Here is a 17,331-nt window from a genome sequence, read left to right on the forward strand (position 1 = left end):
CATATTTTTGGTTATTTTTAGCATTGACTTAACAGCCAAAACAAATGTTAATCAGTAGAACGATGACTTGGAAGACCACACTAAATTAAATCATCACATTGTTTTTACTCCTACATTGCATATTAGTGAAATGTCAATGTATGCCATAAATACTAAGTGAATGACATCAAGACTGGTATGTAAGACTGGAAGTAAGTCTTGTAGTTTGTCTTATTTTTTATTAGCAAAAACAAGGATGGGGGGAGAATACAAGAGTGTTTTGAGCAATTCAGCTTTGTTGAGCTATCATTTCACGCAAATCAGATTTTAATCATTATCTTTTAGTATCTATTCTTGACTCACTGTCTGCACTTGTAACCCCTTTTTCTGGCAGAACCTTTTTTTTTTGCTTTCATATTTAGATAGTCAAAGTCCATTTAAAACCACCATATTTGCCCAAATCTAAGACAACCCCCCCCAATAATTAGAATCTATACACAGAAAATTATAAATGTTATAATTTTCCATGTATAGAATCCAATTATTGGAGGGTGATGTTAAATTACCCCTCCCCCCCACCACTGCAGCAAAGTAAGCAGTAGCGGGGGGACAGGATAGATAAGAAATGGGGCAGATGGCCTGGCCTCCCCCTTCTACTCCTGCCCCTTGCCCCCCACACCCTTGCCACCTGCCCTTCCACCAATGCCTGCCACCTCCCCCACAACTCTTGCTCTTTGGCTGCCTGCTGTCCCCTGCCACTTGACCTCCACTGGTGCCTGCCCTGCCCAGTTACTTGCCCCCCATGCTGCCACTTATGCTATGTGGTAGCTCTAGCTCCATCTCTAGCCCAGGGCACTGAGCACACAGTGGCTCCAGCCCCTGCTCTGGGCACACAGCAGTGACCACTGCAGCGCCAACCTGACCTACCCTGCCACATGATTCCTGACCTTCACCACATGATCCCTCATTCTTGCTGCAGTGTGATCACCAACCCACACCCCTGGCCTGGGCCCTGGGACTATTACAGCTGCTGACTCCCAGCAGCAGTGGGGGAAATAATTTCAGTCCTGGCCCCAGCCTAGGACAAGCAATGGATCTGACTCCAGCTCCAGCCACAAGCTCAGCTGCATCTCCATCTGCTACTTGCTACTTGAATCCAAGGTGAAGCTTTTTCTCTTCTCATGTTGAATGGAGGGGAGAAAAAAAACCTTGTCTTGGATCCAAGTAAATATGGTAATTTCTCCCTTTTTATCTAGTATAGGGGTGGGGAAAATGGAGGATCTGGCCAGCAGCTGGACTCCATTTCCCAGAATTCCTTGCCCACATGGCATGGGTCTCCATGGAGACCCCAGCCACAGCTATGCTGTGATAGCAAGACTGAGGTTTATTTTCTGCCTACTTTGTAGTAGAATTGTTTCTGCCTCATGCATGCTGTGCACATGTGTTCATGTATAGTCAAAATTAGATAGCCAGGGACAGGGAAGGGGTGCACAAGCTCCAGATTGCGGCTCTGCCCTGGCACTGATCAAGCTGCCCCAGCTGCAAGATCCTAGGGGCTCCAGAGTAGCCCCCTGCCCTGCCCTGCCAGCAGAGTTGGGGCCAGTCTTGTGCTAACCCCAGCCTTGTGCTATCACAGAGCAGCTGGGGTCTCCATGGAGACTAGCCCCAGCCATGTGGGCAGAGGCTGCTGGGAAATGGAGTCCACTGCCGGCTGGATCCCGCCCATGGGCTGGACTTTGTCCACCCCTAATTTAGCAGAAAGCCATTCAATACATATACATGTATATATGTATGTATCTAGCTTTGACTATACATGAATACATGTACAGGCATACCTCAGAGATATTGTGGGTTCGGTTCCAGACCACCGCAATAAAGCGAATATCGCAATAAAGCGAGTCACATGAATTTTTTGGTTTCCCAGTGCATATAAAAGTTATGTTTACACTATACTGTAGTCTATTAAGTGTGCAATAGCATTATGTCTAAAAAAACAATGTACATACCTTAATTAAAAAAATACTTTATTGCCAAAAAATGCTAACCGATGGAAAAATGGCGCCGATAGACTTGCTGAACACAGGGTTGCCACAAACCTTCAATTTGTAAAAAACGCAGTATCTGTGAAGCGCAATAAAGCGAAGCGCAATAAAACAAGGTATGCCTGTATACAGCATGCATAATGTAGAAACAATTCTACTACAAAGTAAGCAGAAAATAAACCTTTGAGATAGTGGAAAAAGTCCAATCACTGTGAGTAAGTGATTTTTATCTATTATCCCTAGGGCTAGGTACAGACATTCAAAAAGCCTGAGGTGGAATTGATCTAAATTATGTGGTTTGATATAAGCAGTGTAGTTTAGATCAGTAGCAAACAGAACACACATTTGCCCCTTAGCTGAGGGGGAGGCAGAGGGTGCAAATCTTGGACTAGCTTCTGTCATTTGTAAATCAGTCTATGTACGCTAAACTTCTGTTATGGGTATTGACCAGTTTCTGATCACATACCAGTAAAAGTCTGATGTCTGCACCTGGCCTAGTAAGCCTTCCAATCCTACATAAAATTCCAGAGCAGCTAGTGATACCGTCTCATCACCAAATAATCTTTCCTACATTTTACAGTGTTTTTAGGCAAGGGTAAGTTTTACTTCAAATGTATAAAATACAAAGCAAGACCAATCCAGATCTATTTAAATACCAGGTAATAGGGTAGTTTGAGGTATATAATACTACACATTCTGTCCCTTCAAGAGTTGTTTCACGTAGCTGATACTAAAATGTTGTAAAAGACCAGAAAAAAGCTGAATAATATGTTTACTTTTTGTTTATTGCTTTAGACAACATGCATTAAGTTATATGAATATTAAATATATTAATAAAAAAAATTAGTAAGACTCACAATTTATACTTACATTATAGTAAAAATATCCAAAACAAAACAAATACAAAATCCTCCAAATCCCATGAATTACAATTCAATATCATAATGGGAAATAACTAAGTTGAATTAATAAGGATGCAATTATCCTTAATTTTGCAGGGCTCTAAAACGGCTCATTAATATATTTCTAATGAAGTTTTGTGCAAACTATGCAGAAGAGACTAAAACTAAAATGGTAAGGTACTATCATGTTGCAACATGATCTCCTGACAGTCAAATTTGCTTTGTAAACAGGCTTTTAATGGAGTTCTTGTAATCAGTGGCCATGTGCCATATGCAGGAGGTCTTCTCTAAGAGATATCAGAAAGTAACTCAGTTCAGACTAGAACAATTTACTCTTGTTAAGTGCAGCAAATAATTCAGGCCAAAACTGTAAAATAGGAGTGCTTACTGTTAGACACTTAAAGTGGCCTGATTTTAAAGTTTTGAAACAAGGAGGACTTGGCATCCTTGAAAATCAGGGCATTTATTATATTTAAGAGTCTAAATATGAACTGAGGTGAAAAATACTTAGCAATTTTTTTTTAAAACCATGACTCCTGGCTTCAAGTCACCTCATCTATTAACCAGCTTCTTTTTCAAATATCACAGTCTTGTCACAAATATATGTATATTGACTATTTTGACTAAGAAATAAGATAATAACAAGCAGTTATAAACCATAGGCCTGGGGAGGCTCCAAAACAGATCTGTAACTTAAAACAATGATTCACACTTCCTTCTAAATGAAAAGTTGTGAATGTTAAGTGACTGCATTAAACTGTCTCTTGACTTACCTACAGATGCTAAGTTTGATGCCATAGTTTATCATTTCAGTAGAACATAAACATTACACTTCAAAGCTGCATAAGTGCAAGTCCTATATTAAAAATACAAAACAACAACAACACAAAAGGAATGTGAATTCGGTCTTAATTTCACAAATATGATTAACACTTCTCTTGCACAGATACCATAAGAAGGTTCATATAATGTAAAAGACATGTAAAGTCCCCTTGTAAAGTAGAAGACAAACATTTATCTTACGTGGTATAAACTCTTAAAATAATAGCAATTAAATACTGAGAGAAGAGAGTGAATATTTTCATGTTCCTTTCCAAGAACAAAGAATTAGTTTTAGATGCCAATTCTGATCATGCATAGGATGTATAAGATGCATAGAACTGATCAGGAAATAACTGAAATAGTAGGTGAAGGGCTAGTAGCCAAGTTTTCAAGTTCTGTGCTATGCCTCTAACAGAATAAGGTATGCCTTTGTATGTGTTTAAGCCAGAAAAATTAAATTATCTTGGTCTTTGACAACTATTGACTTCATTAATGCAATGCAAATTTTGCAACATGTGAAGGTACTCTTAAAGTGATTGTAAAAACACCAAGAAATGTAAACATTATTTAACTAGTTTCCTCAGGGCAACAACCTTTTTTGAAATAGTGTGCCAGTACCTGGTGGTTGTGATTCTGAAACAACGTGTGTGTAACAACTTGCTGGTGGCGTGCTTGAAACTGTAAAAACAATTGTTTGTTTATTCCAGCTGCTAATTCTGCCAGATAAGAATAAAGGAAACCTTATCGGTGGTTTCAGTAACATGTGTTGTTAAAGGCTCAGAATAACTCTCTCTTAAAATCATCAGATTTTCTGGACATATCAAAGGAATCTGCAGCAACAGAACTGACACCAGCTGCAAGGCTAGATCGCCTCAAAGATACTTCAGATGCAGGGATATGACGTAGTTCTCGGCGAGATAATTTTATTGGGGTTATTATTCCTTGTACTTCTTTGTGCATCTCAACTGTCTGAGGATGAGAAGATGGCTGAGAATAAGATTTTGAAGGCTGTACTTCATCTGTTCCTATATTGTTTTCACTACTTAAGAAACACCTTTTGCTGTGTCCTCTCTCTGCAACTTCTTCTCCAGGCTTGTATGAATTCTGCCATGTTCTTAAATTACTTGCTAGTTTGTCAGTTTCTTTAAATATCCCTCTTTGATTGTTACTTTCAGTCTTTGATATCCATTTGACTTCTTCTGAAGAGACTTCTGCTTCATCTTGGCTCAATGTCCTGTCACCAGCACCATGACCTAAAATAAAATTTCCCAGGAAGCAAATGATTAAGATAAAATGCTCATCGGTATCTCCAGGCAAAGAAGCATCATTATTTTACTGAATGTTATCCAGGAATCAGTTTTAGGGCAGTAATGAGATTAAGTTTGTAAAATTTCTATTATAATAATAATTCAGTATGTTTTGGCAAAATGCAACTAATTATCTCATATATAAGACTACTGCTTCTAATTATAACATTTATACAAAGTTTTTCACCATTTTAATTTTGGCACTTTAATTCCAGATGACCCTGAAACACACATCTAAATTATAAAAGGGCCAAATTTTCAAAATATGCTTAGCTATGCAGGAAAACATAAAATTCTGCATGTTTTGTTTTAAAGTGTACCCATGCATTTCTACACTTTCTTTTTAAATGTGGGTCAAAAAGTTGCCAGAAAAACAGGTGTTTGTGTAATAGAATAACGATAAATCCAAGAACAAATTAAAAGTAAGCATAATATTTAAACTAACATTACAAAAACAGTGAACTAACTGTATTACTTCTGGTGAAGATAGAAAATATTTTTCTCTCATTACTTGGCTAGGTCCAGTGTTTGAAGAAATTCTTGTCTTAAAATATGCACTTGCCTGCCAGCTAGACACCTCTAAAATAATTCTTCCCACACATTAGAATCAGACCTCTGGATATGCCTATATGGACTCTGTGTTGTTCCCAAGACTGCCACTGAAAAGTAAGTCCTGCCCACCCACTCTCGCTTTGCATATTCCAGATCCAGAATGTAAGAATACTCTGAGGATGCCCCACTCTGCAAGGATCAAGCAGGACAGATAGAGATTTTGAAAGCAGAGGGAAGTGACATCCCCAGAATGTCATTACTGCTGTATTTCCGGGGCTGGAGGATGTAAACCAGGAGTAGTAGGCAGATAGCCCCAAGATCAATGTGAAGCCAGTGTAGACAATGCATCTTTGTAAGGGTTTGTGTTACCCAAAGTTGTGGAGGTAAGACCAGGGAGAGTTGCTTGCAAGAGACATGAAGCAACCAGTAAAACAGGATGACAAAAATTGTATCACCACCACTCCCAAATCTAATTGTAAGAGGCTGAAATCTGTGCAGTTAGATATCAAGGACAATTACTTGTCCTATAATAGTAAGATAGGACACCCCTTCCAGTCTTAGGTCTTATGCTTCAGAAGTCTCCCAGGGTGCAGTTTTTGGTTTACTCTCTACTGGGCTGTACTATATTTTCTTATATACAATGCACACCTTTTCCACAAAAAACAGCTGCTGGAAATTGCAGTGCACATTACATATGAAAAATATGGTAAGAGCAAATTCTGCTGTTTATTGGGTAAGATAGAAAGTAAGATCAGCAAGGATCTACAGGGAGCAGACAAATGAGCAGGCTAAGTTCCCTAGCTACGGCTACTCTATTACTTACTACAAGGAAAAATCTTTTTTTCTTCATTCTGCCTTTCAAAAACGAAGGTGTGTATTGTATTTTAGGGTTTGTTGTATGGGATAAAATACAAGAATGTGTTTATCTGCAGTGTATAAACCACGGCATCTGGCACATCTGCATGTTTTCTGCTGTTAGGAAAAAAGTCTTCTATTTATTAGAACTGTGTGACACTCCATGGGGTACCTTTCAACGGAAAACACCTCCACAGCCAAGTGCTTAAAGAAACTATGGGGCTTGCCTTGGAGTTACTGGTATGCACAATTGGCTACCACATATTTACAAAAGGGGCTGGTATTCATTCAGCAACAACCTCCAGTAGAGTCAGTTACAATACCATTTGAAAGCTATCAGATAAGAAAGGAGGGAGTTCTACAAACTCTAGTGGTTTGAGACAGTTACTGACAATCTGCCTTAGAATCCAAAAAAGAGCAGATCAAAGTATTAATCAGATAGATAAGATTTAGTGTTAAAGCTCTGATGTATTACCAACTGCTGCATCTAGAAGCAAACACCTTCTTCCACTTGAGAGGGGTGATGCAATAAGTTTTTATGGATAACCCTTTGTTCAGTTAAAAATGAAATAATGGGAGCGCTATTTTGAGCAAATCTGCTCAAAAGTGAAAAGCTAAAGACCTCATGTTTTCCACTGAACACACTGCAAAAAGTTATATCTATTTTCTAATGCTAAAATACTTACACTTAGTTGGTGCCAACAGCTGATGAAATGGCTCTCCTACCAGTTCCTTCACTTTCTTCTTTAGATCCCTGCTGGTTTTCTTATAGAAAAATAAGTCTTTTTCCAGTTGCTGGACTTTACTGTCATACATTTTAAGGGTTTCTGCGATTCCTTCGCCATCTTGTTCTAAGACAACAAAGTTAATTTCAGCTTTGGCACATATTTTTGTGTATAAAAGTGAAAGGAGATTATACAAAGCTGGACAGATGACATCCTACATCTCACTAGCAGTTTGCTTCAAGAAGTTTAAAATTAATAAATTTTAACTGGCATTGCACTACATAACTAAGTCACCCATTGTAGCAGCAAGTCTAATCATAGATAAATCAAATCAGACGATATTTCTTAGAGTTCATTTTATATCAATAGAACATAAAGTACCAAAGACCAGAGACAGTTGGACTATGCCATGAAAATTAATTAAATCAACTATATAAAGAATGTCTAGTTTATCTCTGCTAGAATCCTTCTGGGTGGTTTTGTTTACTATTCGTATGTCTGGGGTTCCAATTCAGTGATGCATTGCTATGGCTGTATTCCAAATTACTTGCACTTAATACTGTACATATGCAGTGCATTTTTAAGAGGCATTTGTACTGTTTATATAATGTTTATATTACATGTGTTCAAATAATACAAATCTAGACATGCATACAAAGATACTTTAAAGTTGGCTTACTAGCAGTCTTTAGCAGACTACAGTAGTCTGGTCTAAGCAGGAAGCAGAGATTCTTACTTTATCTTAAGATGATCTTAAAGAGATCCACTTTGACAGTATTTGCATACTCTTTTTTGTAATTTTATATTTCAAAATGAGTTTTTCCATAATTATACTTTTTATTGTGACCACTTTGACTAGTTACAAAGTAGGACATGCAATAGACAGTGGTTGCAAAAAAGAAAAAAAAATGTATTGTTCTGTGTTTGCAGGTATAAGTGCCTAGATGTCAATGGTGGTCCTTTTTAAAAATCTATTGTCATTTACATTGTAAGTTATACTTCCTGATTTCTAAGGAAACTACACTTTGCACTGTTAATCAATTTCTTTGTATTCCTGATGATTAAAGTATCCGTATATTTTTTCAGACACCCTTTGAATGCTTTTTCAGAGCACTCTTACATTTCCTGGAATAAACTGTCATTTAAACTGACGAAGAGAGAGAATTCAATGGTCATATAAAAATGTAAATGTTGGTCTTAAAAAAAAAAACTTGTATATTGAGAAGATTCCCTTCTCTCTCAAAAGACAGTCTTCCAAAATGTCAGCTATGTCGCGACAACAGAAGGTATAGTACATGATACTTACTAGGAGAAGTAAAGCATCCTTAAAGCATTGGACCCTAAATTCTTCTCCATTGTTTATAGACTTACATCAAGCCCTGTTCTTTTTATTAAAAAAAAAACCTAGTTCCATGCAAATGGACACTGATTCTGGGGGTACAATATAATATTGGGGTCTGAGTTTAAGGTGCTAAGATACTCACAAATAAAAAGATCCCATAAAATTCTACAACAAGGTAAGTACATCTAAAGGGTCTCAAGTTAGAGGTTAGCCAGTATCTCAGGTCAGTTAGCACCTACTTCTGACAATCAACTTTAATGGAACTGGCTATTTTTATAACAAAATAAGTGGGACTCAATCCTTACATTTTCATTAACAGCATCAAATTCTTCCACATTTTAAAAAGGTTATTACTTAATCTGTTGTGTCTCATATTAAACTTTAACATTTGATGTTCTTTTACAAAGGACATGCATTCTATCAGAAAGTAGAATTAATAAAATTGCACAGCAAACTATGGCTACTCAAACATATGTATCAAGCATGAAGTTTTAGCTAAAAGACAATACTTCTTTTCAGTGTAGCAATACAACTTCCTCCAAAAGAAGCAAATACCTTTGAAATGATGCAATACTAACTGCATCTTTTGTTCGTGTTCTCTCTGCTGTAGGGTGAGTCGCCTATCACACTGCAGCTTTAGGTGTTCAAGTACAGATTCTAGTTCACGGATTATGTTATCTTGTTCTGTGACCTTCATCTCCAGCTCTTCAGTTTGCAGCTGTAACTTACGTTCAGCCTCACGTAAGCCAACAACCTAATAAAAATGTTAGAATCTTAAAAACCATCCCTAGACTTGGAAACAGGTTCGATTAATGATCTGATACTGTTTTGAATAAAAGATGATCTTGCATATTTTATTGTAATGCCTGACTGGAAACAAATAGATTAATGAAAACAGTATTTATAGACCCACAAATAATGTCTTTATAAACCACAAGTATTTTGGAAACAAAATGGCCTAGATTGTACATCCATACCAAAAAGTGAAAGTAACAATGCACTAGAATGAAGAATTTCATTTTGGAAACTAAGTTTTCATATTTTGCAAAATATATCCATATGACCTTAATAATAAGAATACAATAAATGTTGATACAATGTTGTCTTCCTGCTCTTATTAAAACCTGTAATAAAAGAGGTAGGTACTGCTTTTTTTATCTCAGGTTTACACTAAAAGTTAAGTGAGAACTTAAAAATGTTAACTTAGAACTTAAAAGGTGTTAACTGTCTCCATTATAAGCCTTCCACCAGCAGATAGTCGCTGCCACCAGAGTGTATTCACCAATGCAGATTCTGGCAGCCTCACCCAACTCTGCAGTAGCAGATCTGCCAGCAGGGTACATAAGGTATCTACACAGGCCTCAGATGTAAAAAAAAAAAGGACTGCAGCAGCTGGCAAAGAACAGGCACTTCTATGCACACTCTCTGGCAGCTTCCCAATGGAAGCCTGCTGTCACTTACTGTTCTGCTGGCCACCAGGAAACAATGTTTGTATATCCACTTACAGTTTTAGCTGCAGAATATGAGCTCTGTGGGCAAAACTATGGAGTTACACCAGGCCACAGGTACCAATTTTAGTGCTAGTAATTTTAATATAAAACATCAGCTAGAGCTAGCCTCTCCCACTCAACTCAAGCCAGAAGAGTTCTTCAAAAAAATGGAAAACCCTTTTTTTTGATCTACCCTTAGCACATACAATATTAAGAAATAGCTAGTAGCAATGACAACAAACTAGGGTCATAGGCTACATACATTATACCCATTCATATATGCCTTAGCCAAAAGACTTGCTCACCTGCCAGATTCCAGATTAAAACCCAGCAACTGCTCAAAATGAAAAATAACATTTGATCCCAACACAGCATGATGCTTATCCAGGAGTCAAAAAGTCTGTCTGCAGCCAGATTTTACTATCATACTAAAGATTTGCACTTGCCATTTCCTAGCATTGTTCATTCATCTACTGATCATCTCCAGCACCTAGGATTAGCACTTAACAGTAACAACCAGATGATTATAACATTTCAATGTGCTCATAAATCCTCAGCTGAGGAAAGCAGAGACAAGATGTAGTGAAGTTGCCACTGCTCAAAACCAAGCAAAGAACTGAAGTGAAAAAAAAAAGATCAGAAGAAATGAGCTGCTCATTTGTCCTGCTATTGAGGGCAAAACCTTTGGTGGCTGAAACTAAAGGCAGGGTTGCAGAATCATGAGACTGACATTAAGGAAGGGGAGAGACAGGGGAGTAGGAGTTGAAAGGGATGGAAAGTGGGGGGAAATTATATTTTATACAGGCAGTGAATTGGGGGTGAGAAGTAAGGTTGGGTTAGGGAGCTCTCTCTCCTAGATTAAAAGCAGCTAAGCAGGAATGAATAGGATGGGATGGATTATTCTGTATTTTGGGGAGAATTTGTTTAGGTATACTATCTTATTTTAATGTAGAAGCTTGTTCTCTTCTATTGTAAACCACCCTAAGCCTTTTTTGGGAAGGTCAGCATATAAATCAAATAAAAAGCCACAATCACATTTATCTGTTTAAAAAGAACAATACTGTTGTTCTTTGGGGTGCAGAAAAGAATCAGGGACACAGGTAAATAGATTCAAAGACCACTGATAACAATTAGCATTATCAGAAGATTGTAAAATCCTTTCACTGTTATTTGTTAAAGTTTTGTATTTCTCCTTAGCTGGAAAACAATACCTATATCAGATACTATGCTTGATCTGAGCCTTCAAGAGAATCTTCACCTCCTTAACTAAAACTAAACACTGTTAGGTTGGTGACATCTCAAGTGAAATAGACAAACCTGACCTATGAATAGCCTATTTACAGCAGTGAATAAAGACTGCATGATATTCAATGCAATATAGGCGAGTTTTGATCCTGAGCAGTCTGTATTGAAAAGACCAATTCAGTTCACACCCCTCCCCTTGTTTTGGGAAAGAACCATGAGACTCTGAAACATTTGGAGGACTTTGTTCTATTACCATTGAACAGTAAGATCCAATGCTATGTTATTCATCAGCTACCACAAACCTTGTTGAAGTACTTGCAAAGGATAGCTCTGAGATCAACAGCAGACAGAGAAATTAGTTTTCCCATTACATTGGCCTCACTCTGGGAAACAATCTGAGATGAAGTTCTGAGCAAGTGTTGGCGATTCTGAATGCTTTCATTCTTATAGTCAATAGCAGCCTCCAAGGCTTCAATCCCTTCTTCCAGTTGGAAAAGGACATGTTCTTCCTAAAATAAAAGCAGATATCAGATTTTTATTTAAGAGATATACAAGAAAACAACTGTACACTCAATGTAAATTGATTTTTTTCTATAGAGTGGGAGACTGACCCAAGAGAAACACATGCAGTGTACTAGATACTGGCCACGTCTACACGAGATACTTACTGTGCAGTAGCTTGTTACTACTGTGCAGGAGCATCACTGGGCATGAACCATGATGTGATGCTACTGCGCAGTAGTAACGAGCTACTGGGCAGTAAGTGTCACTAGGCAACCATACCGGGGTGCTACTGCACAGTAATGCCAGTTACTGCGCAGGCATTTAGTACTTGATTATGCAAGTAGTAAATGCCAGCGCAGTAACAACTGTGCATGGTCATTGTCTTGTGTAGACATGGCCACTGAGGAAAAATGATAGTCCCAAGTTGAAGTATTTCTCTTTTTCAGTAAGTTTTTAAGTTTCCCACTTGGTAGAGGGTCCACAAAAAGTCTGCATGCAGTACATAGGACCTATTTCACTTAGACTTAACATAATTATACTGATCAGTCCTTAGCATAATGCATCTCAGTTCCTACGACAGATATCAGCTCCTCATCATGGAAGTGATGTATTTTGGGTTCTGATGAGAAGACATCAAAATATTGCAATGAGTGTCTCTGGCTGACCAATTCTAAGAAAAATTTCCCTGGAAACTACTAGTCAACTCTAAGGCCTTATATGTATAAGAAAATTATGCTGATTTGACACAAGGTGTTATTTGAGAGATTTAACTAAGGCAAGGGGACGTGTCTTTACAAGTGTGCACATGCAGTTTCCGATGCCTCAAAGCAGTTTGAGCTGCTGGAAACTGCAAGTGACACATGTGCAAGTGTTTGCCGTGCTGCTAATTTACAGTGTGGTAGGTTTTTTTGACACCAGAAAATCCTGGTGTCAAAAAAACTGGCAATGAAAAAAGCAGTGGGCGCCTTCAGAAAGAGAGCCTGGCTGGCCAGAGTCATACTGTGGCTGTTGGCCAGGTTCCAGGCAGCCAGCTCAGTGCTACTGCTGCCCCAGGAGGCCCAGGACCCCAGGTAAGGCTGCTGAGTTCAGCACAGGTCCTGGCTTCAGCCTTCCCTAGCCCACCCACGTCACTTTGCCAAGCATTGGAGCATGTGTACAGGAGCATGCCTGAGGACAAATAGCAGCAGCATATATTTGTGTACTTAATTTTAGATTTCTGTAACTTAATTCAAAATTATTTTAGTGTAAATACTAACTTTGTATCTGATTCTTAATTTGGAACTCAGGGAAATTAAGACATTTTGGCAGGACTGATTTGGAAAGAGCAGCAGTATATTGCCAAGTCTGCTATTTGTCCCATGAAAAATGCAGACCCCAGCACATGCACATTCATGGGGATGCATAGGGTCGCACAGGTTTGACACACTTATTCAATTTTAAAAGGCAGAATCTTGATCTCCACCTAGAAAGAAGAAATACTGTGGGTTCAAGGAAGAAAAACAATAAGGCCATAGATAACAGACACCAGTGGGACCAGATCATCTTAAAACCTGAACTTTTTACCTGGAAAATGAGGCTACTATTGTAGTACTTTATTTGAATGTTGCTGTAACAATGACAAAATTTTCAATTTTGGTTTATATACTGTTGCATAATGGCTATATTTATTTTACTGTTTACTTACGTCAGCTGACAACACTCTACCATCCTTAAGTTTCTCATCTACGCTATTTCTTCTTCTGAGCAACTGATCCCTTTCCTTCTGGAGAACTTGAATTTCTTCCAAGATTTCTCTCTTGTCTTCAGTGGTGACATTCTGAAGCTGCACACTTTTATCACATAGTTTCTGGTCCAGTATACTCAAGCGCACAGATAATTTCAAGCTATCTGTGTTTAAAGCCTAAAAAACACCAAAACCCCCCCAAACAACTTCCTCATTCATCTAAAACACAAATACATTTCACTAAATTATTAATTAGCTAAAATGTACATAGCTTAAAACTGCAGTTCCTTCAGGGCAGGGATTCTTTTCTGTGTCTACATCATTCCAAGCACAATGGCACTCCAATCCCATTGGACAGGACACCTTATTTACTAATTATCTAATTTAAATAAAATGAGTGAATAAACACTCAACTCTCCGACATAACATTAAATGAAGAGCTAGTCATAACCAGTTATGGTGACACTTGTTATAGATGAAGAAATCTATTTTTAACCTTCCATTCATTGTCATTATAAGTAATCCCAAATTATTTCTCCTCGCTCTATAATTTGCAAAGGGATCAGCCAAGTTTTAGGTAAATATTTAATCGTCTGTAGATACTGTAGCAGGTCTAAGATTCTTCAGGTAGGCTGCCACTCCCTGGTGGTCAACCCCAGTCTGCTTCCTTCTGTGGGAACCTAACAACCTTTCTTGTCATGCCTTGGAAGGTGGTACTTAGATAACCAAGTAATTATTTTAATCGCGAGCAGCTCTCATGGAGTCCTTGGGCCTTTCAAAAGCCCCTCCGCAGCATTGCACCCTTCCAGAGGGTTCTCCGGAGTCTCCCCAACACCACTACGGATTCTCCCTGCCTCACTGAATCCCCATGGCACAGTCCACTGCACTTCTCTCAGGAGTACCTTCTCCCTCTGTAGCCTAAACCAAACTGCCCTCAGCTCCAGGAGTCTGGCTTATATGGTGGCTAAGTTCTTTTCAGTTAACATGAAAAACACAGTTTCCCTTAAAGGCATCACTACCCCTTTACCATATCTCCAGTTAGCAGGGCAGGGGCCCCTGTTACAGTCCATAAGGCATTTTGTCTCTAAAACACAAAGCATGTCTTTAGCAAAGATGAATGATGTCATTATCATACATTATTCCCATTTTAAAGACAGGGAAATGGATGTGGAGAAACTGAGACAGAGATAAACTGATTCAGCCAACATTGCATAATGAAGCAATGTTAGCATCAGTCATGGAAGACAGCTTGCCTGAACCGCCTGCCACAGCTTCCCTTTGTAATTCATTTCTCACCTGAGCAATCATTGTTATCATAACAGATTATAATAGATAAATCACTGATCACCTGGCTTGATCTTAGTTTCTTGATTTCCAAGTGACTCTTCTCTTGAAATAATTCTTCTTTCTTGGTTATGATAGCTTCTCTTTTCTTTAAATCTTCTTCCAGTTGTGCTAACTCTTGCTTTTGATTCAAAACTTTCTCTAGTTCTTCATCCAACCATTTCTTTTGTTCTTCCAGTTCCTACATTAAACATAAGAAAATATAAATAATAAGACTTATAAGCATCTCTTTGCTGCAGACATTTTCCACCTACAGTACATACTTATCAAGAAAAATACATTTTAGCTTAATTTCAGATTTCTGTAACTTAATCCAAAATTAATTTGGTGTAAATAGTAACTGTGTAGCTGATTCTTGATTTTGAACTCAGGAAACATTAAGAAATTTTGGCAGGATTGATTTGGGAAATGCAGCAGTATATTGCCAAGTTTGCTATTTTCTGCCAAGCCTCCCATTTTTGATAGAACAGTCCTATTTTAAATACCTGTTCTACCTGCCTTGCCAGTGCATTCAAATTAACACTTTTGTTCATTCTGTCAAGCGAACACTCAGCAAAACACTACTTTCATCCTGAGAGTGTCTGTGAAAAGGTTAATGTAAGTGTCCCCTTCTGCTTGCTGGCAAAGAGAAGGAAGCTGGCAGCCATCTGAAGCAGTATCTTGATGCTTCTATTCTTCCATGTTTGTATTTTGGCCAAAAAAAAAAAATCAGCTTTCCATTTTAAATGCATCACAATTTTGGAGGGCTGACTTCTGGGAAAAAGGGTGATTCTGGTATGCAAATAAATATGGTATAAAGCAAGAAACATCCCAGTCCCGATCGGTCATAAAACACTGCGGAGTACAATCCCCATCAGATGAATAAAAGGCTTGCTCCTTCACTGTGGTGGGAAAGGTTGTCTTGCTTGTATTGTAGCTACAGTAGCAGAATTTTTTTTTAAACACATGATGTATTACTGCAGGCATAGAATGAAACTGATCAATCTTCCATTCAAAAGCCTTCAGCAGCTTCTCAGCAGAAGCAATCTTCAGTTTAAGTTCAGAGAAGAAAATGGCAAATGAAGTGTTGACTCAATATTCAAATGGAGGTGGAAGAAAGAGATAAATGATGAATTTGATAAAGATGACAAATAGGTAGATAAAGAAGTTGAAACTAGTAAAGGAAAATGTTTGAAGAGATGGTCTGCTGCTACCTAGTGTAACACTTAAAATGACATTTTTCTATTATACTTTTTGTATGCGTTTGTTTCATGTCTGTTTAATTACATTTTTTCTTTTGTGGCATTCTCTGCTGGTCAGGGAAGAGAATCTGTCTCCAAATTCCTCAAAACTAATCAGGTGCTACAGTAGAAGATTCTTCCTTGCTAGGACCAACACATTTGAAATAGAATAGCTACCTGAAGTTGCTGTGGAGTGCCTGTGGAGTTCTTCTTTTTAAATGCAGCAATCTCTTCATTTCTGAGTTTGAGAATCTTCTGCTGTTGTTCCATCTTTAGCTGAAGTTCCTGTAAATAAGAATAGAGCACTTGTTCAGTCTTTTGTTGCCATATCTACTGTTATTTGTCACAGAGTGCCTGTAGGAATATTACATTTTAATTTAATCAATGACATTGTATTTAAATGATAGAGAGTGGGTCATAAATAAAAAAGCCTGAAGAGAAAGATGTAAATTGTAACAGTAAAATTGAAGAGAAAATATTACACACATACCCCGCTCTTTAGTTTGCCTGTCTTGAAACCCATTCCTTGCATTTCTCAGACATCTTACAGCCATATATCATGGCCTATGAGAAAGTAAAAAGAGGCAAAATCTTATCCAATAGAGAAATTAAATTACTTGCTTTAATTTGTTGCTGGTCTCGTTGAATCTCTGCCTCTAGAAGTTTCTTTTTTTCACTCTCTTCATGTAATCGTTTCTGTAGCTGGGCTTGCTGATGCCTCATATGAGTCACATTCTGCTCGAGTTCTGTTGCCTGTCTTTCATTTTGGGTTGATAACGAAGCCAGCTTCTTCGTGTCCTCCTGCTTCTTCTGTAAGACCTGAGTTCACATAGTGCATTTCAGTCTTACAGTACAAAAACTTAGATATGCGAAAATGTGTCTTAGGACAACAAGGTTACATACAACTAAAATGGTCTTGCACATCATGAGTCAGATACCAACAAAAATACCTATATTTGCACATATATGGAATTTTGTGTGACATTTTAGTGAAAGATCAGTGATGCAAGACAGATAGTTAATAACCAATTAAAATTTTTTTTTGTCTAGGTTCTTCCATAGTACCAACACAAATATTATAAAACCACATCTGTGCTATTCACTAATAAGAAAATACACTTTTTGCATAGGGATACAGTGGCACAAAAGTATCAAATATCAGCACATTAAGGACTCAACTATCTACTATAATACTGCTGGTTCCATGGAGCTATACTGGCTTAAATTGGTGAAATGGAGTACAGAATTAGGCTCTATACATACAACTGCATTTCATAAA

The 17,331-nt window shown here is 37.9% G+C and overlaps 1 protein-coding gene across 1 annotated transcript in view; it reads right to left on the bottom strand.

Annotated features, from left to right (window-relative positions):
* Positions 1-2,788: 2,788 nt before the first annotated feature.
* The window catches only part of KIF27 (kinesin family member 27), a 37,393-nt gene continuing 22,850 nt past the window's right edge, over positions 2,789-17,331 (bottom strand). The window contains exons 10-17 of the mRNA XM_019555335.1: positions 16,674-16,871; positions 16,230-16,337; positions 14,837-15,013; positions 13,450-13,665; positions 11,564-11,770; positions 9,082-9,280; positions 7,146-7,310; positions 2,789-4,998 (exon numbers count right to left, since the gene is read on the bottom strand). Coding sequence (XP_019410880.1) covers positions 4,523-4,998; positions 7,146-7,310; positions 9,082-9,280; positions 11,564-11,770; positions 13,450-13,665; positions 14,837-15,013; positions 16,230-16,337; positions 16,674-16,871 — 1,746 coding nt within the window. The 3' untranslated portion in view covers positions 2,789-4,522. The remainder of the gene's footprint in view (positions 4,999-7,145; positions 7,311-9,081; positions 9,281-11,563; positions 11,771-13,449; positions 13,666-14,836; positions 15,014-16,229; positions 16,338-16,673; positions 16,872-17,331) is intronic.

The sequence above is a fragment of the Crocodylus porosus genome, unplaced genomic scaffold (genome assembly GCF_001723895.1).
Source record: "Crocodylus porosus isolate Cpor-Errol unplaced genomic scaffold, CroPor_comp1, whole genome shotgun sequence".
Classification (NCBI taxonomy): domain Eukaryota; kingdom Metazoa; phylum Chordata; order Crocodylia; family Crocodylidae; genus Crocodylus; species Crocodylus porosus.